The sequence below is a fragment of the Mustela putorius genome, unplaced genomic scaffold (genome assembly GCF_011764305.1).
Source record: "Mustela putorius furo isolate JIRA1106 unplaced genomic scaffold, ASM1176430v1.1 tig00003834_pilon_pilon_pilon, whole genome shotgun sequence".
Lineage (NCBI taxonomy): Eukaryota > Metazoa > Chordata > Mammalia > Carnivora > Mustelidae > Mustela > Mustela putorius.
This window is the reverse complement of record NW_025421987.1, coordinates 48,643,907-48,670,873: the sequence shown is the minus strand read 5'-3', so window position 1 is coordinate 48,670,873 and position 26,967 is coordinate 48,643,907. Positions and strand designations below refer to the sequence as shown.

General features: G+C 36.3%; 1 protein-coding gene across 3 annotated transcripts in view; it reads left to right on the top strand.

Moving 5' to 3' along the window:
* SLC9A9 (solute carrier family 9 member A9) overlaps positions 1–26,967 on the top strand; it is a 668,807-nt gene that overhangs the window by 152,643 nt on the left and 489,197 nt on the right. For all 3 annotated transcript variants that reach the window (XM_004754464.3, XM_004754462.3, XM_045088481.1), the window contains exons 3-4: positions 15,856–15,933; positions 17,479–17,555. In XM_004754464.3, coding sequence (XP_004754521.1) covers positions 15,856–15,933; positions 17,479–17,555 — 155 coding nt within the window. The remainder of the gene's footprint in view (positions 1–15,855; positions 15,934–17,478; positions 17,556–26,967) is intronic.

The window sequence follows — 26,967 nt, the reverse complement described above, 5'->3', positions numbered from 1 at the left end:
AAAATTCTACTATTTGGGCTTTATATTGTCAGCTTATCCTCTAATTGCCTTCAATGTGATATAAGGAAGTTCATAAGATTTTTGTCTTATTCTGTTTGGTCAAAAATGCTGTAGCTGGGTGATTTAAACAACAAACATGTCTTCTCACAGTTCCAAAGGCTGGAAAGTCTAAGATTAAGGCACCAGCAGATTGTATGTCTGGTAAGGGCAAGCTTCTTGGCTTATAGATGACTGTCTTCTCACTGTGTTCTTACATGATGGAAACAGAGAATTCTCTTGCATTTCTTTTGTAATGACATTATTTCCATTCACAAGGGTTCTACCCTCATGATCTAATCACCTCCTAAAGGTTCCACCTCCTGACACTAACACCTTGGGGGTTGAATTTCAACATAAAAATTTTGAGGAGACACAAATATCTAGTCCATTGTGGTTTTGCAGCTAAACAGGCTGAATCCTAGCTCTGCCACTTCCAGTATTGAGACCTTGGACAAGTCAACTTCTTTTATTTTATATATTTTTTTATCTATAAAATCTGTAAAACAGGGATTAGTGATACCCACTTTAGAGGGTTTCTTTTCAAAATAAACTAGAAAATATTATGTTTAGTGTTAGGCATGCTGTAAATATTACTGTGCTTCCTGAAAATCTGCCCTTGATGGGCATGGATTTTCTCTTTAGGGTGAAGTGTGAGGTAGGCAATGACAGAGGAAGTTTAGTGCTGTTTTTTAATGCCCATTTTTTAGGTGAACACGCCATTTGAAAACACATAATTTTAATTTTAAATCAAGCTGTTTGGCATCTACTTTTTGCTGATTTCAGCACCTCCCCACTGCCCCCACCACCACAATACCTTCTCAAGCGTGTCTATTATGACTATGGTCCTTGCTGATTCAACCCTTCCCTGTCCTCCTTCCCTAGGCCAGTTGCTCCCTGGTGAAGTCTTGTGATGGGGAAGCTGCACATACATTTCAGAGCTAAGGCCTGTAAAGATTATGCAAACTGAGAAAAATTGTAAGGCAAAAAGGAAAACTCTGTGAGACCAATGCTCCTGTATATTTTGAGGATTAAAAGGCATAGTTTCTTCTGCCTATAAATAAAGATTGGCCAAGATTAGGATCAATTCCAGAGTGGGGGGGAAATCACATTAATTTTCAACTCTGTTGGATGTTTTCCTTTTGCAATTCTTACCTGGGTATTTAGGAATGAGTACTTGAGATGGGATACCAGGCCCTTCTCACACCCACTTGTTATTTTTCCTTTTCCTGCTGATATCAAGTCAGCCTTAGAATGGAGTTTCACTGTCACGTCAGTGCCACACATAGTGAGGGAAATAGACAACCAACACAATGAAGAGCTGTACCACAAGCAGCCAATCCAAGTTATTTGTAGTTTTTTAAAAGGTCAATAATCTGGACATCAGGAATAGGAAACTACATTATTTGTCTTTCAAACTGAAACTTTTAACTATGAAGGTGAGCAGGAGATGATGAATAATTAAGCCAGGACAACAGACATTACCTGGAACTGTTCTGATGAAACCAGGATGAATGGCTATCTTAGTAAAGAGTCACAAAGGTAATAGGGTTAAGTTTATGTGTTAAGAACATAAGATACTCTAACCATTGATGACTACGTGCCATGGCAACAATCTGGAAAACCTAGGTAGGCTTTATGTATTTGCAGCTAATAAGGAAATATCCAGCAGTGGAGTGGATAACAGGATAGTTCCTGGAGCCATATTACTTGGTTCAGATGCCACTTAGCAGTGTGCAATTTTGGGTGAAATAATTGATGTCGCTATGCTTCAATTTACCTATTTATAAAATGGGATAACTCTAACTACTCTGTAGGGTCATTGTGAGTTTCAAATTAGAAAGTACATGTAAAGCACTTGCATGGCTAAAGATACTAAAAATAATAATAATAAATAATAATAAATAAATAAATAAGTAAATAAAAATAATAAATAAAATGAAAATAATAATAATAAAAATAATAATAATAAATAAAACGAAAGAAAAGAAAAGAAAACTATAGGCCAATATCCCTAATGAACAGAGATGAAAAATCCTCAACAAAATATTAGCAAACTGCATTCAACAAGGGGGAGTTATTTGGTGGATGCACAGATGGTTTAATATTTACAAATCAATCAATGTGATACACCACATTAAAAAGATGAAGAATAAAAATCATGTGATCATTTCAATAGATGCAAAAAAAGTATTTGACAAATTACAGCATTGATTTATGATAAAAACTTTCAACAAAATGAGATTAGAGGGAACATACTTCAACATAATACAGGCCATATATGACAGACCCACAATTAACATCATACTTAATGATGAAAAATGGGGAACTTTTCCTCTAAGATCAGGAAAAAGACATGGATATCTACTCTTGTTACTTATACTCAATATAGTACTGGAAGTCTTAGCCCCAACAGTCAGACAAGAAAAAAAAATAATAAAAAGCATCCAAATAGATAAAGAAGTAAAATCGTCACTATGTGCAGATGACATGATACTATACATAGAAAACTCTAAAGACTCTACCAGAAAACTATTAGAAGTAATACATGAATTCAGTAAATTTACAAGTTACAAAATTAATATGCAGAAATCTGTTACATTTCTATACACTAATAATGAAGTAACAGGAAGAGAAATGAAGAAAAATCCCATTTATAACTGCACCAAAAAGAATACATTACCTAGGAATAAACTTAACCAAGTAGGTAAAAGACCTATACTCTGAAAACTATAGAACATTGATGAAAGAAATTGAAGATGATGCAAACAAATGGAAAGACATACTATGCTCATGGATTGGCTGAATTAATACTGTTACAATAACCATAGTACCCAAAGCAATGTACAGATTCAGTGAAATTCCTATAAAAATGCCAATAGCATTTTCACAGAACTAGAACAACTAATTCTAAAATCTGGATAGAACCACTAAAGATCCTGAATAGTCAAAGCAGTCTTGAGAAGCTGGAGGTATTACAATTCCAGATTTCAAGGTATACTACGAGGTTATAACAATTGAAATAATGTGGTACAAAAATAGACACATAGATCAATAGAACAGAATAGAAGGTTCATAAATAAATCTGCATTTACATGGTCAATTAATCTATGACAAAGTATGCAAGAATATGCAATGAGGAAGACAGTCTCTTTAGTAAATTGTGCTGGGAAAATTGGCCAGATACCTGCAAAAGAACAAAATTAAACCACTTTCTTACACTATATACAAAATAAACTCAAAATGGATTAAAGACCTAAGTGTGAGACCTGAAACCATAAAACCAGAAGAAAATGTAGGCAGTAATCTCTTTGATATTGGCCTTAGCAGTATTTTTCTAGATATGTCTCTTTAGGGACTTACACCAAAATAAGAAGCTTTTACACATCTTTGTACATCTACAAAATGAAAAAGCAACCTACTGAACTGAAGAAGATATTTGCAAATGATATCTGATAAGTGGTTCATATCCAAAATATATAAAGAATTTACACAGCTCAACACCAAAACCAAAACCCAAACCAAACAAACCAAACCAAACCAAAGCAAAAAAACCCAAAAACCCATCTCAAATAATCCCATTAACAATTGGGCAGCGGACCTAATAGACATTTTTTCCAAAGAAAACATACAAATGTCCAACAAACACATGAAAAGATGCTCAACATCATTAATCATCAGGGCAATGCAAATCAAAACCACCAGGAGATATCACCTTATACTTGCCAGAATGGCTAGAATCAAAAAGACAAGAAATAGCAAGTATTGGCAAGGATATGGAGAAAAAGGAACCCTCATGCACTGTTGGTGAGAATGTAAATTGGTGCAACCACTGTGGAAAATGGTTTGAAGTTTCCTCAAAAAATTGAAAACAGAGATACCATATAATCCAGTAATTCCATTATTGGGCATTTACCCAAAGAAAACAAAAACACTAACTCAAAAAGATATGTGCATCCCTGTATTCACTACTGCATTATTTACAAGACCCAAGATATGGAGGCAACCTAAGTGCTCACTGATAGAAGAATGATTGAAAAAGATGTGATATCTAGTGAGAGAGAATGGAGTGTTACTCAGCCATGAAAAAGAGTGAGATCTTGCCATTCATGAGAACATGAATGCACCTAGAGGGTGTTATGCTAAGTGAAATAAGTCAGAAAGAGACAAATATCCCATTCCACTTTTATGCGGAATCTAAAAAACAAAGCAAATGAACAAACAAATAGAAACAGATCCATAAATACAGTGAACAAAGTGATGGTTGCCGGAGGGAAGGTGGTTAGGAGGATGGATAAAATGGTGAAAGGGAGTGGAAGGTACAGGTTTTCAGTTAAAGAATGAATAAGTCATGGGGATGAAAGCTACAACATAAGGAATATAGTCAATGAAATTATAGTAGTGGTGTATGGTGACAGAAGGTAGCTACATTTGTGAGCATAACATATTATATAGAGTTGTCCAATCACTTGGTTGTATACCTGAAACTAATGTCACATTGTTTATCAACTCTACTCCAATTAAAAAAAAGGAATAGTGCCTGACTCATAGTAAGTGTTCAAATTATATTACCTATTAATTTTGTTAGCATTGTTATCAATAAAGCAATGGACTCATAAATAGAAAGTAAGGTTTAAGTCTAAATCTTGCTACTTACAAGGTAGGTGATTTTGGGTAAGTCACTTAGCTCTGTGAACCTTGGTTTTACTTCTTAAAAATGGGTGTTCAGAATACTTACTTCAGAGGGTTGTTGTGAAGAACATAAATGAGAACCTACATATGAAGGCACCTTTTCAAACTGTAACAGCTTTATGGAAATGTCAGTTGTTATTTTTATTATTACCTATTATGATTAATTGACAAGTGGTAACTGTACCAGTCTATAAGTGAGGAAGACAGATTCTGAACTCGGCCCTCCCTAAATTATAATGGCTACCAAGGTAGTTTGTTATTTACAAAGACTTTTCTTATTGCACTGTCCATTTCTTTTTTTTTTAATTATTTTATTTGAGATGAATGTGTGCACAAAAAGGGGGCAAAAGGAGAGGGAGAAACAGAAGTCTTAAGCAGACTCCCTGCTAAGGGTAGAGCCCTACACAAGGCATAATCCCATGACCCAAGATCATGAGCTGAGCTGAAACCAAGAGTCGGTGACTTAACAAAATGAGCCACCGAGTGCCCCTGCATTGCTCATTTCAACCTCTCTGTTATTCCATGAGGTGAATAGGTATTATCCCCCATGCTTCAGAGTAGGAAACTGAGGTTCTGAAAGCTTATGTGACTTGATCAAGATTGATCTATAACAGAACTGGTTTTGGGACCAGGCCTCCTGACTCATAGTTCAATGTTCTTTTAAAAACTCCCTACTGCCAAGTTAAATATTTAATTATAAAAATGTTTTGTTCTCAATTCTCTTACCTAATTTTGCCTGGAGTTCTAAACACTACCTACCTCCAATAAATGCCAGTGTTTATATCTGTCATTTTTGCATGTATGATGTTCATAGTGTATTTCTAACTTCTCGAATTTTTCTTACTTCAAAAATGAACAGAAGTTTTATGGTATAATAGTCTCATAATTTCTCAATGGTAACTTATGATTATTAAAATTTTTTCTTCTATTAAAAGTTCTCCTTTTGCGATTTCTCTGTAATTCAGTTCTGCTTCTACGAACTGCAATGCAAAAATGCTTATATTTCAGTGGTTCACAATTTTTAATATTAGCATTCATAATACGAGATATTCTAATGGGGGGAGTATTCTCAGCTTTTCAGTAATATTGGAAAAGAATGAGAACAACTCAATAGATTGGACAAGACATAAGTTAACTATTTAAGTAACACTTACTGTTTACTTCCCTGATTCTGTAATAGGACTTTTAGGTATTTTATCCCACTGAAAAAAACCATAAAAATCTGGGTCCTCAATTCTTAACTTTCCCTCACATATTATCCCTTTTATTAACCCTTAATCTTTATAAAGGTTCTATTCTATTTCAAATGTTCATGATTCTAAACGATAACTTTACAAGATGTTCATTTGGGAGGGTCTGGAAAGGTGTTTTTTTTTTTTCCTTTAAGGAAGAATTCCAATAATCTTGTAACATTATGCAACCACTATAAATTAAATAAACTTCTATTTAGTCTTTTTACATATATTTTTTTCTATGTGGCTTATATCAGACGATCTCTAAAACTTTGTAACTTTACTTATAATCGTAAACTAACCCTTTCCTCAGGGTTTTAAAAATGCAGGTAATGGATGTAAATGTGCTTGAGTTTTTTCTAAATTTTCACTATTGTAAATAACACTTCAGTGAATACCTATGTGTATAAAGCTTTCTTATAGTTGAATTATTAAATAGACTATTGGGTAATAGTTATCAAATATTTATTAGAATGAATGTCTTATGGATCTTTGAAAAAGTACTGGAGAGGAGAGCCAACTGAAATCAGTGTGAAAAGGATGAACTACCAAATACCTATGCATATTTTTGGGTAAATTGGCTATCCATTAGGAAGAAAAAAAATTTGATTACTATTTCACATCATATAATGAGTAAACTTGAGATTGGATTAAAGACTCAATTGCAAACAGCCAATTATGAAACTTTAGGAGGAGAAAATATATTTATAACATTAAGACAGGAATTTTTTTTTTTAAAGAAGTTACTGAAAGTGAAAATCACAGGAAAAAAGGAATAAATTTCACTACATTAAAATAAAAAAAATTTCTACATGAAAAAGACTGAAAACAGTATTAAAACATAAGTGAAAAGTTTAAGGGATGACAGAATAGAATATATTTGAAATATAGATAACCAAACCATGATAGTAACAAGATTTTATGATGACCTAATTAGTATGAAAAAGTCATACTGTATAAAAGATATGACCCCAAAAAATTCACTAAAGAGATATCACAGAAGATCAATTAGCAAGGAAAATATGTTCATTTCATTAGGGATATGCTCATTTCATAAAGGGAAATACAAAGTAAACAATAATGTGATAAAAACTCATACTTATCCAACTAGCAAAAATTAGAAATTTGTCAATACTAAGCATTCGCTGGAACATGGGGAAATACTTTTATACTCTCATGTAGGAATTTAAATTTGTGTAACCACTTTAAAGTATTTGCTAATACGTATTAGAGTTGAATAGTCATACACCTTATCATCCAGCCCACTTCTAGGTATTTTCCTCTTGTAAAGAATCTTTCACATGTATACACTTAAGTACAAAAAATATCTATTGCATTATTTTTAATAATAGCAAAAAATAAGAAATATACTGATTGTCCTAATTCCCTTGGTAGAGAAGGGAAAAAATAATGGTGGTATATTTATACACTAGATCACTATACAGCAGTCTAAATGAATGTACAAAATCCACATGTATTAATATAGATAAATCTTTAAAAATAATGTTGAATGTAAGAAACAGAATGCAAAAATATATTTATGGTTAAATTTATGTAAACCTTTAAAATATACCAAATGCAATACGGTATTTATATGTTTTTTCAGTTTCTGTAGAATTTTTTAAAATACTGATTATATATAATATTGTATACTAAAAATAATATCAGTTATTTCTTATAGGTGCATATATGTGAAGTACAATAACATAGTCATGGAAAGAAAAAAACCCTTTCTAACTTAAGGGTATTGCTGGCTTTGAGGGAGGAGTGGAGGGAAGGACTTGAACTCTGAGATATCATTTAAGATATTTGAACAAAATTAAGAACATAAATGTCATAAAAGAGAAATAACTGTGCTTTAGGATTTTTAAGCTCAGTGCTGCCTCTGAGAGGCCCATTGACCTTCTACATGTTCCTTGAACTTTCTGGGGGATAATATTAGGTCAGGGCTTCAACATTTTTTAGTAGAGGAACCCTTCATTCAAAGGAAATCTGACACTTCTTCATAATATGTAAAATCAAAACTGCTCAGGCAGAAATGGGAGGACAGATCCAGGGCAGGCACAGAGCAGCTGCTCCCACTTCCCATCATTCCCCCTCTTCCCAGACATTGGCAGAGATTTCAGATCCCAAGGTCAGGTGACCTCTAAGGCAGCTTCTCCCTCTGACAGCCTGTAGTGTTTGTGGTATTACTTCTTTTTTTTTTTTTAATATTATTTATTTATTTGACAGACAGAGATCACAAGTAGGCAGAGAGGCAGGCAGAGAGAGAGGGGGAAGCAGGCTCTCCACTGAGCAGAGAGCCCGATGCAGGGCTCGATCCCAGGATCCTGGGATCATGTTAAACATCAGCCTGCATGAGGTAAAGCGTGTTTCTCTGATGAGTGCTTGCCACAGACAAGGGCTCTGTAGGAAACATCTGGAGGAATGGAAGAATGCTTTTTACTGTGAATAATTATTTCCTAATGTGTCTGTTCCACAGATTTGAATGTTAAGAGTAGGATTTGGGGACAACTGGGTGGCTCAGTGGGTTAAAGCCTCTGCCGTCCGCTCAGGTCATGAAACCAGAGTCCTGGGATCGAGTCCGGGATCGAGTCCTGCATCAGGCTCTCTGCTCAGCAGGGAGCCTGCTTCCTCCTTTCTCTCTGCCTGCCTCCCTGCCTACTTATGATCTCTGTCTGTCAAATAAATAAATAAAATCTTTTGAAAAAAGTAGGATTTCTCCCTATTTTTAAGAAAACATGAATTATCTTTTTGCTGCTCATGTCACTTCCTTACCTCCCTAAACTTATGCCTTTATCATTCCGTGTTTTGATCTCCTCTCCTGCCTCCTTTTCTTGTGGCCTTTGTCTCTTTGTTTCCTATTTCTCTATCTCAGCTACAGACGTTTATCAGGTTCTCAAAGGACCCTGCCACCAAACCTCCCAAACGAGGGGTCAAGAACCCATTGCTTTCACTTTCTCACCACTCACTTTTTCCTCAACTCTCTGTACCCACTTCTGGTTGAAAATCAGTTGAAAAGGATCAGCAACCACTTCCTAATTAAGAAACCCAAAGTGTTTCTTCCAGCTCTCAAACCCCTTTTTGTAGCCATGGACATCAGAGTTGGATAGGGAGAGTCAGCTGCTCCTTTGCTGTTCCCTCAGTCAGCCAGGGGCTAAACACACCTAGGTTCCTTTTGGGCTTTTTCATTCTTGTCTCTAACTCTACTTTGTGAGTTTCAGTTAAATAATTAATAATTGAGAAGTGTCCCAGATGTAGTACTAAAGAATTATTCTGAAAAAGAATTATTTATCTGAAGTTCCAATTTAACTGGGCATCTTGTATTTTTATTGGCTAAATCTGGCAGCCCTGCGTTAGGGAGTAGCACCTCCCTATACCACACTTCTTTCTGCCTCTCTATGGCCCTGAGCATCATTCTTTCCCATTCTCTATTTCTTCCTTGTCTTCTCCCTGGTAGTATCCTTCTTTCCAATTCCAGGATTCTGTCCTTGGTCCTCTTGTCTTCTCTATGGTGCTCACTCTTTCAGAGATCTCAACTAAACTTGTCAAATCATTTCCTCTATGCTGATGATTCTGGATCATTTCTCCTTGGCCTTGCCCTTTCCTCCAAGCATGGATTTTTGAGTGTCTCACAGACATCTTGGACTCAATGAGCAAAAGTGTCAATTAGCATTCAGCTTTTCTGACTTCTCTTAATCTCTGCCACCATCAGCTTTTCCCCAACCACATTCTCACAGTAATTCATCCAGGTGGCAAAAACATTGATCCTTTTGGAGTTTTTCGTTTTTTTGTGCTCTATTTTACCTGCAAGTCCTGCTAATCCTCTTTGCCACATGCTTAGTTTATTCTAAGTAAATACTTGTTGAATAGATTAATATCTCTTCGGTTTGTTTCTTTCCATTCTGTCATGGCCACCTGAATTCACATGGTCATTGCTTTGACTTATTTTGGTAACTGCAACTTGACAATAGTTTCACTTCATTCAGGACAATCTTGAGGCCCCTCCAAAGTAATCTACTCAAGACATCTTCCTAAATAAATAAATAAATAAATGGCTTTATTTTTTGAGTAGATAATACATTCACATAGCTCAGTGTTCAAAAGATACAAAATAGTTAAGTTAGAATCTTGAATAGGTTATTTCCCTGTTAATTACATCTGTTTTGTAACTAATTGAGACATAGGTACAAAAGTGATAAAGATGGAGATCAAAAACTAGTTGAAATAGTGAGGATTGGTTTGCGAATTGGCTTGCTCATCTTCCACTAGAACTAGAAAGACTTACACACCTAGCTGCAGACTCAGCTGGAGTGTCAGGGCCTTCCTGCTGGTCTTCGCTTTTGTTAAATTTAGGTCTTGGTGGAGCCAGGGACATCTACTCTCAGCAAGCAGGCTGATTCCAACGTGGAGAGAGGACAGCACTAAGCTGCATACACTCAATTCCTTTTTTTCCAACTCAATAATCAGAGTAGTCACTGTTTCCTGGGGATGAGTGAAAGGTGGGACCAGGGCCAGGAGTGTTAAATCCTGCACAGCATGCCTCAGCTGGTGTACTGATGGGTTACAGGTGTGCCACAACATATCCATTCCCTCATCCTTGGGCTAAGAGTGGTCAGAGGCCCAAGCTTAATCCTTTCAGCCCTGTGTAGTCTCACCAGGACCCTAATTTTCCTGCAGCTTGCCCCCATTGACCCAATATAATCATGTTCTGTATCATGATGGGGAAAATGCTGGGATATACTGCTCTAAGCTGTGGTCATCTCTGTATTTATAGATATGAAGCCAGACAAAGATAATCACCTGCTCACTAAATATACAGAAAATCCTTCTTCCAACTTCTACCTTTATTTTCTACTACCAACTTTCCTTTCCTAGCCTCACTAGAGGCAACCAGTAGTTTATGTGTGTGTATGTATGTATGTGTGTGTGTGTGTAAATATATACATATTTACATATATATGTAAATATTCTGCATCCCTTTTTTTTTTGCACAAATCTTGGAATAGGCAAAATTCCTTAACAAACTACCCCCAAATCTCAATGATTAACATGATAATGGCTTAGTTCTTGCTCATGTCCCAGGGCAGTATGGCCTTTGGGCCAGTGAGGGGAGAACTACAGTCTTCTCCAGTTGCCATTAATCATCCCAACTTCCTTTAACCTACTGGCTCTGGCAGTCCCTAGAGATCTGAGACCTCTGCCAGATGCTCTATATGAGCTAATAAAGAAAGGAATAGAGCATGAAAGATTTAGAGGTTTTTAGGGACCAGGCTTGGAAATAATTTATATTCCTTTTGCCCATATTTAATTGGCTAGATCTCTGTCATATGACTCCATATGACTACAAGGAAATGAAGTCTAGGTGTCTGACAAGGACAAAATGAAGTGTGGTATGGTGAGTCCATAGCAATCTTTGTTATATGCACTAGACATGCTATTCTTGCTCTTTTAACTTGACAACAAATTATAGAGAGCAACTATTTCATTTTTTTAAAAGATTTTATTTATTTGACAGAAAGAGAGCACAAGTAGGGGGAGCAGCAGGCAGAGGGAGAGGGAGAAGCAGGCTCCTCACTGATCCCCACTGAGCAGAGAGTCCAATGTGGGGCCCAATCCCAGGACCCTGGGATCATGACCTGAGCTAAAGGCAGACACTTAACTACTGAGCCACCCAGGTGCCCTGAGAGCAGCCATTTCAATGCATCGACAGTTTCCCTGGACTTTCTTTTCTTTTTCTTTTTTTTTTTTAAGATTTTATTTATTTATTTGACAGAGAAATCACAAGTAGGCAGAGAGGCAGGCAGAGAGAGTAGGGGAAGCAGGCTTCCTGCTGAGGAGAGAGCCCAATGTGGGGCTCGATCCCAGGACCCCGAGATCATAACCTGAGCCAAAGGCAGAGGCTTAACCCCCTGAGCCACCCAGGTGCCCCTCCCCTGGACTTTTTAAAAGTTACATAGTATTCAGCTGTATGAATCACACGTAATTTATTTAATCAATTCATGGTTTAATCATCTCCAACTTTTTTTATTCTTTCATCTGCAGTGAATCTCTTGTCCTTATGTAATTCCATACATATACAAGCATATCTGTAGGATAAATTCTCAGATGAGATATTGCTGAATCAAATGGTATGGACATTTGACATTTGGATACCTATTGCCAAATTACCCTATTAAGAGGGTCTACAAATTTATATTCCCACTGGCCACTTTATTGTTTAATCCTACTTGTATAAAATACTTCTACTTTACTCCATGTTTGAATGAGTGTAGTTTAAATCCATCTCCACAGGGTCAGAGAGAGCTCATAGTCTAGGTAATATCATCTGCATTAAATTCCTCCCCTATCCCTTAGGAGCTCTACATTGTCTATTTCTGTTTCCCAAGTGTGTGACCTCCTATCAAAAGCATAACTTAGGGCAGAGGAAAGGAAACACACACTCTTGAACTGTTTCTAGGTATGTCCCAACTCTGTCGACCCTGAGCCAGCCAAGTTTTCTTTGAAGTCTATTTATAGTAAAAGCACCTATGGGGTTTTTGAGATTTTTTACTTTGTCTGCATTTATTTGAATATTTAAAATGTTTCAAATCACTTGCTATTGAGTATAGCTGAAACTCCAAGAAGCTACCAGTAACCTCTGTGGCTTGGTGAATTGGCCCACTTGCCCCCAGGGCAGACAAAGGATCATGTTCTTTATGGTGGTCCATGGATAGGCTCCTATCCATCCTTCAAAACCCAGTTCGTATGCTGCCTGAACATCAAGCCTCCCTGCAAGGTTAGCAAGCCCAGAATGGTGTCTCTGTCCTAAAGAATTTTGAATTATAGCCTAGCCCAGTGCCTGTGCTTGCACATTATCTTTCCTTTCTTTAGTTATAGCCTTCATGAATTTAATGTATCTATCACATGTCTTTAAGTACTTTGTAGCAAAGAAGAGACTTACTAAATTTTTAATGAAAAAAACATTGAAAATTATTGAATACATTATTGTGTTAACCACTTCTACTTTTCCAAAGGAATCAGGAATTACCAAAATAACAAAATATACTTCAGAGTCCCAACTCCTCTTAAACATTCCTACATCGTGTTCTAAGTAGTTATGTTAGCCTGATGTTTCCTCAGAAACTACACATTTAGTTTATCTATGAATATAGACTCAATTTTCAGTGAAATATCTGTCACATTGATTAACACTGAGCATGCCACTCATTTCTCCTCTGTCTCTTGAAAATAAGGATAATTGCACTTGCCAGCTACCACACAGGAGATGTGAAAATAAAAAACCCAGACCCTCAGTTGTACTAGCCTGCAATGCAGTTGCTTACTAGCTCATGTGCCTAGTGGCTACCACACTGGATAGTACAATTATAGTATATTTCTATCATCACAGGCCATCTATTGGACAAGGCTAGTCTCTAAGTTCTGTACCTTTGTAAAAAATTATTATTATTCATTTGGGAGAGAGAAAGAATGAGAGAGAGAGAGAGAGCACATGAGATAGGGGAGGAAGAAGCAGATTCCCTGCTGAGCAGGGAGCTGGATGCAGGATTGGATCCTAGGACTCCAGGATCATGACCTCAGCCAAAGGCAGTTGCCTAACCAACTGAGCCACTCAGGCATCACTAAATTCTGTATCTTAAAGGATTAACATTTTTAGCTGAAATATTTTTAGCTTTCTGTTTTCTCTTATCTTAGATTTTTCCCCCTCAAACTATATTGAAAAATTTTAATTGTTTGGACTTTAAAAATAGTCCCACCTCCAAGACCATGATTTGAACACAAAATCTGAGGAAAATGACATGTGGAATCGCCATCTGGAGATTGGTACAGCAGCAGATCCAACCATTTCTGAGAAATTGTCTGGGTTTGGAGTTACTCCCAGAACTCTGATTTAGCAGTTCCTAAGCTTATAGCAAGTCTGAAAGGAACACAAATCTGTTTTGTATATACAAATAAATCCTCGTATGCTGCATGCCATTCTCAGCCTGCCAGTTTCATCTGGCTGCTCCAGAAAATATAATTCAATAGCACATTAGTTAACCCGCAGGCAGGGAATGGGGCATTCTGATTATTGAAATGTTCTGGTTGAGTGATTAACCTGATTTTTGCAGAAAAACTGCTGAGGCAAGGGATTTTCTATCCAAAATGTTTGTGCCACTGTACATTTTTCTTCCAGATGATCACAGCTGCCTTGTTTTATTCCTGCAACACTCAGAAATATATCTCTTTGCTAAAAACTTCCAAATATGTAATTGATATACTTTCAAAGAGACCTCATAAAAATAGGTCAATAATGGTATATCAGATAATCTTAGAAAAAAGAACAAACTTAGAAGGAAATGTAGTATCTTTGCCCAAATTTTACATAGCCATAACCTTCAAGGTTCCTAACATTAGGGCAGTTTCTTCAAATAGAATAACTTGAGAAATATTTTATTTTCCTTACTAATAAATACTTAAAAGTGCGTATTAGATATTAGGCAGTGCTACAAGGGCTTTACAAATATTAATTGATTTAATTTTTATAACCACCTTAGAATTAAGTATCACATAAGTATCTTCGTTCTAAAGATGAAGAAACTCAGGGACAGAGAGCTATGGATGAGCTCTAGTTGATCGATCTGAATGCGCATTGATACAAGCAGTTGTAGCATCAATGGATGAGTTTATGAGAAGAGACCTGGCTGAATTAGGTAACTCCTACCTGCACCCACCCCTTTCCAGGTATTTCATGAGTAATGTAAAGGGGCTGTTATAGAAAGGGAGAAGGAGAGTCCAAAGTGCTAAAAAAGCATAGAAGAAACTGGGGAAATTGAAGTGGTTTTCAGAGAAGAGTAGCTTCTGAGATGAGTTAGAATTAGGCAAAGAAGGGAGGGAAAATTAAATACTAAAGTTGTGAAACCATGTATCTGAAACATTTTGTCGAATACTATAATGGTAAAAAGGCCCTAGTGGTGAATAATAAATGACATTGTGTATGTGTCTGGGGAGTCGCGTAAAGAAGGAAGAGGATGAGTCTCAGTGAGATTTTAAAGATTTAAAAAAAAAAAAAAGGAGTTTTATTTCAGACCTCCCAGTAAATAGTGGATATTTGATTCGAGAATCTCCATATTGCTGGGCACCTGGGTGGTTCAGTGAGTTAAAGCCTCTGCCTTCAGCTCAGGTCATGATCTCAGGGTCCTGGGATCGAGCCCCACATCGGGCTCTCTGCTCTGCAGGGAGCCTGCTTCCTCCTCTCTCTCTCTGCCTACTTGTGATCTCCGTCTGTCCAGTAAATAAATAAAATCTTAAAAAAAGAAGACTCTCCATATTTCATACCAAGTAACTTTTTGGGGCCAACTTTAACATCTAAGTAAAAGCCAATAAACAAATATTAGAAAAATCCATTTGCACTTTCAAATAAATTTTTCACAAAGTCTGGAAAAGATTTCAAACTCCTGAATGGGATAAAGTAGGGAAAACTAAAACCAAATTTAAAAAAATATTTTATATGGGCAAAGTTTAACTATATTCTTGTCAGAAGCTAAAATGTCTGGGCACTGCCAGAAAATTTCTTGGACCAGAAAAAAATAGAATGAAAACATCTGAAATGTGGTAAATAGACAACTAACCAAAATAAATGTGAAGAGTTCTCTTTGCCCAGAGGGGTTTTATTGAATTGTTATTAGCTATAGAATGAATACGCTTCACATTTAAAATATTGTCCCACAGTTTTATTGCATTTGTTAATTTCTAAGTTTGCACTTTTCTTATTTTCATCTGTGCTAATTTAATAGCATGTTAATATACCTCCTACAAACTTAGCAGAAGTGACTATAGCTGTACTTTTAAAGCACATTTTTTTTAGTGACCAAAAGGAGCATCTTCCTAACGGCATTTTTATCTTTTCTGGCAGATGACATTTGATCCAGAAATCTTCTTCAATGTTTTACTGCCACCAATTATATTTCATGCAGGATACAGCCTGAAGAAGGTAAATATACAGTGATTATTTTCTTCTTTTATCAGTAGAGAATTGTACCAGCACAAATGAAAAAACAATTATTTATGGGTTTATTTAATTCAAAAGGTTATTATTATCATAGATTAAGTGATAGATTTCTGACACACTTAGAATTCTTCTGAATCTGCTCTACCTAATACACTGATTATTAGCCACATGCAGCCATTAAGCCCTTGAAATGTGGCTAGTTTGAATGAAGATGTGCATTAAGTGTAAAATATGCATTGGATGTAGTAGACTTAGTATTTAAAAAGAATGTAAAATATCTCCATTATGTTTGTTATTGAGTTTATGTAGAAATGATAATGTTTTGTATATATTGGGTTAAATAAGACATGCATTATCAAAAATCATTTTGCTTTTTAAAAAACTTTACTTTTAATATGGTTACTAGAAAAATCTTAAATGACATATATGGCTAGCGTTATATTTCCATTGGACAATATTATTCTAGATGATTGTAACCAAATAATTAGCTGTTAATTGGAGAGACGTGGGGTTTATCAATCAGGGTGAAAACTCAACATGTCTTGCTAATATTCAGCTGTTGATATTCACAGAAAGGAAGTCCACTTTTGTAGCTTCTGTGCTCTTGCCTGACATTATTTAGGTACTGCCTGAATGTGCACTTTTCATAGATTAGTCATTCCCTTAATAGTTTAAGTGCTAGCATCTCCTGTACTACAGATTGAGGCTCTGGTGTGTCTGAATTTTGAGATGCAGAGGGAGTAGAATTGCATTTCTGCTGACCACACCCCACCCTACAGACTCTTGGGGCTCTCACCCCTTTAGCCCATCAGCTCCAGCAGCCAGGTGGCTTGTTCAGTACAGACCTGATTTTCTTGTGTACTCCAGGCTCCCTCTTGCTGTCAGTTCTAACTACTCAGCTCCCACTTACAGAACTGGAAGGGAGTTTTCCCAAGCCAGCATTTGAGAAGACTTAGAAGGCTGGATTAATTCAGGTCATCCTTCCTTATCTCTAGCCCTGATACTAGCCATTATTTTGTGAGATTTGTTAAAATAAATTGTTGTAGGTGGTCAGGTTTTGTTTCATTACATTCAGAAGAAATATAAGTCAGAGATTCAATAAGTCAAAGGGCAACTGAAATATTTTAGAGTATTCTTTTTAAAATACTGAAGGGGTTCCACTGACAATAAAATTTCTTAAAATCTTTGTCTTCTGTTAATCATTCCAGAGTCCTCCATGGACATTACCCCAGTTCTTTGCTCTCTCTCTCAGGTCCAGCCAGTTCTGGCAGTCATGTTCTCATCTCTATCCTGTCATTTTTCTGGATGTATTTGTTCCCCCATTTCTTTGAGAAAACTCTGTCTTTTGCAGTATAAATTGGTTCAACCTTATTTGTACGATAAAGCCAGGAACTGAGGCTCAAAACCAAAATCTGCCTAAACAGTGAAGGGAGGGAGGGGCTGTGAAAGTGCATACCTTTATTTTTATTTCCTGTTACACTAAGAAAATACATGGATGTATTATATGAAATATTCTTTTCTCCCCAGAGACACTTTTTTCAAAACTTAGGATCTATTTTAACATATGCCTTCTTGGGAACTGCCATCTCCTGTATCGTCATAGGGTAAGTGATGCTCAGAGTTCAAGTTCCAGGTGGCTGTGAGGCCAGTGATATGTGGGAGGAATCTCACTCTTCCTGGACTTACATTGACTGGGTGAATTGTCTTTCTTTTTCTGAATATCACATCTTCACACATTTCTCTGACTCAATTCCAAGGCTTACATGTCTTCAAATCAAAGCAAACTGAAATTAGGTTGCTAGATTTTCTCTGTGAGGTTTGGACTTCTGATTTAGGGGATGTGGATAATTTGGCTTGAGTTATGTGAAGCACATTGCACACCCCCCCCCCGCTTTTTTTTGCTTAATAATGCAGGTAAGCAACTGGATTCTTGTTTTCATATACTTTGCAGGACCCTACCTGTATTTGACAGGAGTACAATTGTAGCTATACGTCAAAGGTTTGCTCTCTAAAGTCTGTCTTAGAGGACGGTCTAAGACAGACATTTCCACATATCAGCAGAGCTATTTAATGCTGGGATAGCTTTTCAGTTGATACACTATAGAATGAAGCCTTGTTTTATTCTCATTATATTTTGTTGGTTATGTTTAAGCCCCCAAGTCTAACTATATAGACTCAAGCCTATGGCTCTTCACAAAGCAAAATATGATACAAAATGGTGAAGCCAATTCAATTCACTTATAATCCCATCTAGTACATTAAATCTCCACTGAAGAAAATATGTCCAACTGCTATGACTATGATGGTGTAGATGTCTTAAATTGTCTGATACAGCTAACTCTACCCTTGAATTTTACTGCATACAGCTGTTATAACCCTAATGCAAGAAGCTGAAGCTAAAAACACATGCTAGCCACTTATCCAGCTCTTTCCTTATGAAGTATTTAGTGTGTGTCACTGGAAGACTAAGAAGGTATCATTACTTGGACCTGAAAGCAGGGGGTTGAGTTATGTTGAATTCTCTGTTAAATTTTTATTGCTTTAAGCCTAGAATTACTTAGGCTACATTATATGAAAACGTCCAGCATAGTTAGGGCAGTGAAGAAGCTAACGATTTTAACACTTGAAGGTGGAGACTTGCAGGGATATAGATTAAGGAGCCTCATTAAGTCTGGATACCTAAGAGGCCTTTAAACTGTGACTAAGAGGCAAGCATGGATTTTATCCTTCTCAAAGCATAGTTTAGAGGAGAGCTGTTCTATTCTGTGGGTATACTGTAACTAAATATTCAAATTTCAAAGCTGGCAAGGGCCTTCGAGATTTGTGTGATTAAAGCACCTTATTCTAAAGATGAAGAAAGTAATATTTTGAAAGTCTAATTAGCTGTCTTAAGAAGTGTGTGTGTACATGTGTGTACACGTGTGTACATGTGTGTGTCTGTGTGTATGAAATAGGGCCATGGTCAGGATGTAATTCAGACTTTGACTCAGCAGGTGAGACTCAGCAGGTCTCACCATCATCCCCTCTTTCTTTAGCCATTTCTCTTGGATTTGCTATACATTCCTCTCCACTGTTCGTTCATACACATTGACAGAAGTCTCTGAGATGTGTGAACAGTGTTCATCAGTTTCTAGCAAATATTGCTGGTTAGCAGTTCTATAATAGGATCTGAATGTATTATGGATCTAAATTCTAAACTTGTGGACAATGCTGTTAAATTTTGGGATAGTCAGTTTTCATTATTACCCTGTTTCTTTTGTCTAACTGATTTTAAGTATACTTAAGTATATGTATTTATACAATACGCTTTCACCATCATGAGAACTCTATAACCTATTTTTGAAAAAGAGTGACAATGTAGTGTGTGTGTGTGTGTGTGTGTGTGTATAATTGTGTATAATTGACTTAACAAAAAAATATTCAATTCAGGAGATTTGGTAAAATTCATTTACTGGAATTGATGACCTCTTCTGATTTTAAGGCTGCAGTCAATAGTGTTTGATGGAAAGTGATTTGAATAAAAAGTATAGCCCTGGAAAAACTTTTAGAATGATGTGCTTTGTTTGAACTGGCATAATCTCAACAACGAAAACCTGTAGGGTGCCTTCTTAATGTGGTCATTAAAGTACAGAAGGGATGGGTAGTTTTAAGATTTAAAGGTCTTATCCAGCAAAGTAAAGGAAACCATTAAAGAGCTTTAGATTGGTGGTGACAAGGTCAGATTTATGTTTCAGGAAGGTCATTCTGGTTGTTGTGTAAAGGAGAGATTTTAAGTGGGCAAAAGATGGCAGCCAGGGGACAATTTAAGAGGCAATTTCCATAAGTTAGGTTGGAAACAGTAAAGGCCTGGCCTGAGACAGTGGCAGTAAAGATGGAGGTGGAGTCATCCACATGTTGAAATCCTGAGAGATAATGCCCTAATGGAAGGCAAGTGTATGGAGTGAGAAGGAAGTTACATAGGCATCAGCACAATCCTGAAGAAAGGGAAGAGATAACCACAAGGGACTAAGAAGTATTGGGCCCAAGATACAGGAAGAAAATAAACAGGACATGTGCCTGGAAGTCAAAGGAAGAGGGAAAGGGAGGGTAGATGGTGTCTAACACAAGGAAGTCAAATGGGACAGGAATTGGAGTATCCATTGTATTCAATCCCTTGGAGGTTATGGATGACTTCACACTCGGCCTATGGGCAAAAATAAAGAGAGTATTGGCAAGTCTAATAGTTTCAGGTGCTGTGTGATGGGAAACAAGAATTTATTTTTATTTTGTTTTTATTTATTTTATTATATATTATATTTATTATATTTTATTTTTATTTATTTTATTTTGATCTCTGGATATAATTTCAGAACCTTGGAAGGAAAGGCACAAACTTGAATTCAAGCCAAACTGACATTTACGCAAGTTAGTGACCCTCATTGTATGAGTCATTCAAACACACACTCAAACCTTAAAAAATGACTGGTTATGCTTTTCTGATAAATTAATAGTAATAAGAACAACACAACAAACATTCATTGAGTGCTTGATATATAATATGCCCTTTTAAAAAGTACTTGGATTATTTAATTTAATCCTCAAGAAATCCTATTAAGTAGATACTATCATTACCCTCATTTAACAGTTGAGACAGCTGAAATTTAGAGAGAACACAGCATAAGTAATAGAGCTGGCATTAGTAACTAAATAGTTTGGCTCCAGAGTCAAATTCTCGATGCCAAAAATGTGCTTTACTTCTATTTTTTATCCTTGCTAAAAAATAAAATGTAGGGGCGCCTGGGTGGCTCAGTGGTTTAAGCCTCTGCCTTCAGCTTGTGTCATGATCTCGGGGTCCTGGGATCGAGCCCCACATCGGGCTCTCTGTTCAGCGGGGGAGCCTGCTTCCCCCTCTCTCTCTGCCTGCCTCTCTGCCTACTTGTGATCTCTCTCTGTCTATCAAATAGATAAATAAAAATCTTTAAAAAAAATAAATAAAAAAAGTAAGACATTAAACAAAAAGATAAAATTGAATAAATCAGTTAAATATTCACTGCTTACCACATATTTCTTCATTAGCCCCATAGGATTTCTCACAGATATGAAAGATTTTTATTTGGGAATCCCATTCAAAATGAATTCACATTTTTAAGAGGAAAAAGGAATGTCTGGGTTTATGGAGATATACTTGTATGAAATGGGCAGAAGAAGATATTCAGGACAGTCCTAGATTGTACTGAGAATAATTTCATAGAGGAGGTAGATTCTGAGTAGTCATTTAGTGGAGAGGAATATATAGTTGGATTTTCCAAGCCATCAGGTGCATTAGTCATAGTGGGTATGGGGAATATTGCGTCAGATTCAAAGCTGGAGAGCAGGTTTTGTAGAGCAGTGTTAGAGAGTGTGGAAACTGAAATGATGGAGAATCAGCTTGACAAACAGCAATGAAGCCTGGCAACAGGAATTTATGAGAAGTAAAGGCTATGAAGAGTAATAACGGGGCATGAATGGAAACAGCTAGTGGGCTGTGGTCTTTTCTAGGTAAGGACTGGATTGAATCAAGCTACAGGTTGGCTTTAGATTTGGACTCAGTTGCTTTATAGGAATTGAGATCACTGGGTCTATTTGAATGAAAAGAATTCTGCATTAAGTTTTATTAACTTCATGTCATTTCAGAAATCAGATGCAAACCATCTTTTATATTTCACAACAAAGTTTAGCAATATCATTTCTGGCAATAAAATCGGAGACGTTTTAGAAAAATTTTAATTTTAATTTTTTAATATTCTTAAAGAATTTATCCATCTTTTATAGTCTCCTCCCCAACTTACCACTTAAGAAAAATCTTAGCTACATCTCTTTTGAAATAAAACCCATATATTTAAGATATTTCTTTATTCATCTTCTCCATCTCTGGAAGATATTCCTTTATCTTTGGCTGTATGTCTCTACCCTTGTATGTTATACCGATGTATCATCACAAGGGTAACTTACCTAATGCTTACTGTTAGCACATACATTTTGTCCTTAGAACTCATTAGCTTCCAAGAAATGCTTCTCTAAGAGTAATGAGGATTATATTCTTTTAGTTTTTCTGTTAGTGAGGGATTAAAACAAATACCATAATTTCAAAAATACTTGGAAAAGGATACATGGATCTAAATAATGAAGAATGGGGTGCTAATTTTAAGAATAGCCTGCTTTTTATATTGGCCTATGCTTTTAAAAGACATTGTCTCATTTTATTCTCATAGTACCCCTGTAAGGTAGGTACTATTATCCTTACTTTACATGGAAGGATGCTGAGGTTGAGATTTGCCCAAGGTTGCACAATAAGTGAGTGGTAGTCAATGGCACACCCAGTCTCACTTCAAAACACACAATCTTAGACTCTCCCTATCCTGCTCCTTTTCCTAATATGACACTTTACGTTTTAATAGTGCTTTTCAATTATTAACTATATATGTCAGACAAACCATGTCCTCAATTATTTCACATTCTTATTTTATCATGATGGCTGACAATTATTAAAAATCTGAAGATTTAAGAATGAGCTATAAATATAATTGCAAAGTAGAAATGGTACCTGTCTTTTCCTAATGGAGGTAGTTGGAGTGATGATATGAATTCATTTTACTTGATTAGAATTGCTGCACTCTGGGTAGCCTGCTCTGGATAACCAGGATTCTTAAATGTGAGGTTGTTTATATTATTCAACATTCCTCAGGAGCATTGATTTTCCCATTAGGCTTCTTATATGGACATAGTGGAAACTGAGCCTGACACTCGGCCTATCTTTCCATCAGACATATGAGTGAAGGGGCCTCATGGAAGCTCTTGCCCTGCCTTCTCGTATCATCATACCTCCTGATCTGGATACCTTTGTGCTTAAGTACCCTTGGCACTGGTTCTGGAATTGCTACTGCTCTGTTCCTAAGCAGGACAAAGTATGGTGAGTGTCAGTATTCTCAAAATGCTGATTCCTATACCTGGAAAAAGGAACACATTTGTTCATCTAAAATCAAAACCTGAACAGGTATAGTTCCAAGATGGAGGCCAAGCCACACCTCAGCTCCTTAAATTCTAGCCCTAGAAAGAGAATGACTCAGAAGAGAATTCTTAACCAAGAAAACATGGACCCTGAGTTGGTACACAAAGAGATTGGGGAGGCATAAGGATGTGAACCTCCTTATATTCTCCATGGATTTTTTTCATGGGAGATGGTCTGCATAGATTTCAACAAGTAGTCAGATTTTCTAGGGAATTTCGGTTTCCAGACACAAAGAACTAGTATGTGTTTTCAAGAGCCTGAGCAGGGATAGTTGGGACAGGAAGGATTTTACATATTGCCGTATTTAATTAGAACTGAAGAAGTCTCTAGGCTGCATTCAGGGTGGTCATAAAGGCTGGAAATATGCATGCTATTATTTTATCATGTATTATAATATATAATAACAATAAACTAGTTATTATGTTTTGTCTGTGTTCCTAGACTTGGTAGCCATCCCATATACATACCTAAGAGTGGAAATGCCAGGTGGTAGGGTCTACAAATGAACATTCATTTTTACAGAATAAGGCCAGATCATTTTCCAAAGCAATTGTACCAGTTTCCTCTTAATTTCTGGCAATGTAGTAGGTGTGAAATGGAATTATATTGTGGTCTTCATTTGTATTTCCCTGATTCTTAAAGAAATTGTTTATATTTTCATATGAAACCTGCTCAAAACTTTTCTCCATTTTCCTGCAAATTGTTTTGTCACATTTTCATTAATTTGTCATTTTTCTTTACCTGTTTCACATTTCATTTATTTGCATATTTCTTTATATGTTAATCCATATTCCAAGTACGTTGCAAATATTTTATCCCACTTTGTGTCTTTTGCATTGAGTTCGTTCTTGATATCTTTTATTGAACAGAATTTCCGAAATTTAATGTAGTCAAATTTATAATTTTTTTTCTTTTATAAAGGTTAGCATTTTTGTGTTTTGCTTAATAAATCTTTCTTACCCCAGAGGCAGAAGTACGTTTTCTTCTAAAGTGTTTTGGAGTTTTGCCTTTTACAGTAGGTTCATTTTCTGGAGCTGATTTTTTATATACGATACAAAATAGACAACCAATTTTTCTTCTTCAGATAGATAACATCATTTATCGTCTAGTCCTGCCATTCCCCAGGATCTACTATGCCTCTTTTACTATGTATTGTGGTTTCTGTTTCTAGACCTTAATTCTATTTGTTTGGTGTATAATCCATCTCAGCACTAATATCTCACTGTCTTAATTGCTATAGTTACATTGTAAGTCTTTGTATCTTACAGGATAAGGCAAAAAGGACACTCTTCTTCAGGATTACCTATTATTACTTTTTAACTTTAATAAATTTATTCTAGTATATATATCTAGGAGTATATAAATTTATAAATATATTCTTTATACTTTGTTCAGGTTGGTATGTCTATAACTCTGTTTCTTAGTATTTTCCTTAGGGACCCACTTGCACATGTGCACTAGGAGACATGTATAAAAATATTTGTAGCAGCATTGTTCACAATAGCAAAAAATTGGAAATAACTGTATTTCACTAAAAAGAGAATGGGCAAATAAACCTGCATAGCATGATATTACCCAGCAATTTAAAAAAAAAAAAGATGAAATCAAGTTGCTTATGATAGTGTGGATGAATTTCAGAAACTTAATGTGAGATCCTTAAATCATGTCCCATAGGACTGCATGTAATATGACAGCATTTTTATAATGCCCATAAGTGATGAAGATTAAAAAGTATTAAGCATGCATGCATGTGGGTGAGAAGGAATATATGTGTCTGTGTAGTAAGGAGGGGAATTAAAAACAAAAATTCAGGGAAGTGGCAATTACTTGGCAAGAGGGAAAAGAATGGGATGGAAAGAAACATAGAAGGAAAAGTTATTGGCAATATTCTAGCTCATGAATTGGAGCATATTTTCAGGTGTTTTATATAACTTGCATATATTTTCTATATATTCTCTTGTATATATCAATTATGTTAAAAAGAAAATACAAGAAAAAACAAATAAAAGGAGCTACTGAGTAGATTTACAAAACTCTGCTTGATTATGTTGCTTACTTCCATTTCTGGGAAATACTGATTCTTTTATTGTTTCTCTTTGTGTGTTTTAGTAACAACTCAGTTTGGCAGGCAGTAGCAGGGAGGCAAAGGCGCCAAGAGTGTACTTGCCAGTATTCCCCTGGTTAATTCTTATCAGCCACAAAGCCCTATATTTTTCTTCTCTTCTCTTATTTATCTCCACCTTCTCTCTTCCTTTTCCCCTCCCCTCTCCTCTCCCTCCCAACCATGTTTTTCTTCCCATCCCATGAGACACCGACTCGGCTGCTGCTCTCTGAGACTCCATTTTCAGTAGGCTACAGAACAGCAGAGCTCAGGGAGGCTGTGTTGAGTCAGACTGGAAGGCCCCATGCCTCCTCTGTACATTCATTTATTCTCTGGATTCGCAGCTGGCACAGTAATAGCTGTCACTCTCGTGTCAAAGAGAAATATATACCACTGCCCTGACACAGCCAAATAAGAAAAAACAATCTCTAATCTGTCAAATATAGCCCAAGCTGCTTAGCGGTGTTGTTTCTCATATCCATATCATAGCATGCATGGACTGTATTTATGGCAACAGAGAGGAGAGTGAAGTTTTTGATAAAAAGAAACAAAAGGTAGAACGGAGGGGACTGTGGAGAACATCAGCAAGGTAGCTTGGAGGTAAAGGAGTTGTCAGAGCCATATGGATACTTGCATTAGTCACCAATCTAGTTCTACTATCATATCTTCAGCAGATGTCAGGGATGAGAATGACAGAACAGGACAAAGAAAAATAAATTCTGAAAGAATCATAAAGGAAAGCATATAAAACCTAACTCCAAATTAAGTAACGTTGAATGCCATGTAGAAGGAAAAAAATACGTTAGACTGTTAAGGTAAGAAAAGAAATGTCTACTAATGAAAGAAAGAAATGTATAAATATAATGAAACATATTCTTTCTGAAAAATGAATTTACCTGAGAAGTCTCATTATAGAATCTATACTAAAAGATTCTAGCTATGGGATTCTTTTTAAATGAAATATTCAGGTCTTGGAATTATCCAGTTTACCTTTATTCTTCAGTGCCCTCAAGCACAGAATCAAACATTTTTCTGTGTGTTCAAAATCTGATGAAAGAGCTATATAGTAAACATGGCTAAGCTTTCTTTCTCTCTCTCTCTCTCATTCTCTCTCTCCCCCTACCATCACCACACCCCATTTGGATAAAAGATTAAAAAAAAAAAAGGGAAGTATACCAGTTATCTGTTGCTTTGTAATAAACCACTCCCAAAAGTTAGTGGCTAAAGACACCCACCACTTTATTCATAATTTTGTGGCTCAATAGTTTGGGTTGGACTCAGCTGGGCAGTTCTGTGGTTCTTGTCTGGCCTTGCTTATGTGAGCACAGTCATTTGGGATCAGGTGGTTTAAAATGGGCTCACTCAAATGTCCGGTGGCTGATTCTGACTCCTGGCTAGCTGATCTGGAGACTCGGCTCAATTCCATGGAGCCTCTCATCTCCTAGTCGGCTAGCCTTGTCTTTTTACCCTGGTGGTTTTAGGACAGCAATCCAAGATGACAGGAACAAAAATGAAAGACTTCTGAAGGCCCAGGTCCAGAAGTCACACAATATCACTTTTAACATGTTGTATTGGTCAGATTATCACAAGAGCAGCCAACATTCAAAGCATGGGGAAATAGGCTTCAGCTCTTGATGGGGAGGTATGGTGAAGTCACATTACAAAGGTGTATGCATACAGGGATGGGAAAAATTATTGTAGTCATATTTGTAAATAATCTACCACAGGAAGGACTTATAAATATCTTCAGAGATTTCAAGTTAAGAGCTTGCGTAGCAAGTGGGATTCAGAACCTGGAATAAAACCTATGGCTACAAAAGGAAAACAGGATGGAAAAATCAAGTCAACCATAGAGCGCCTAACTCTTTGTCCTCCTCTGTGAGGCTTC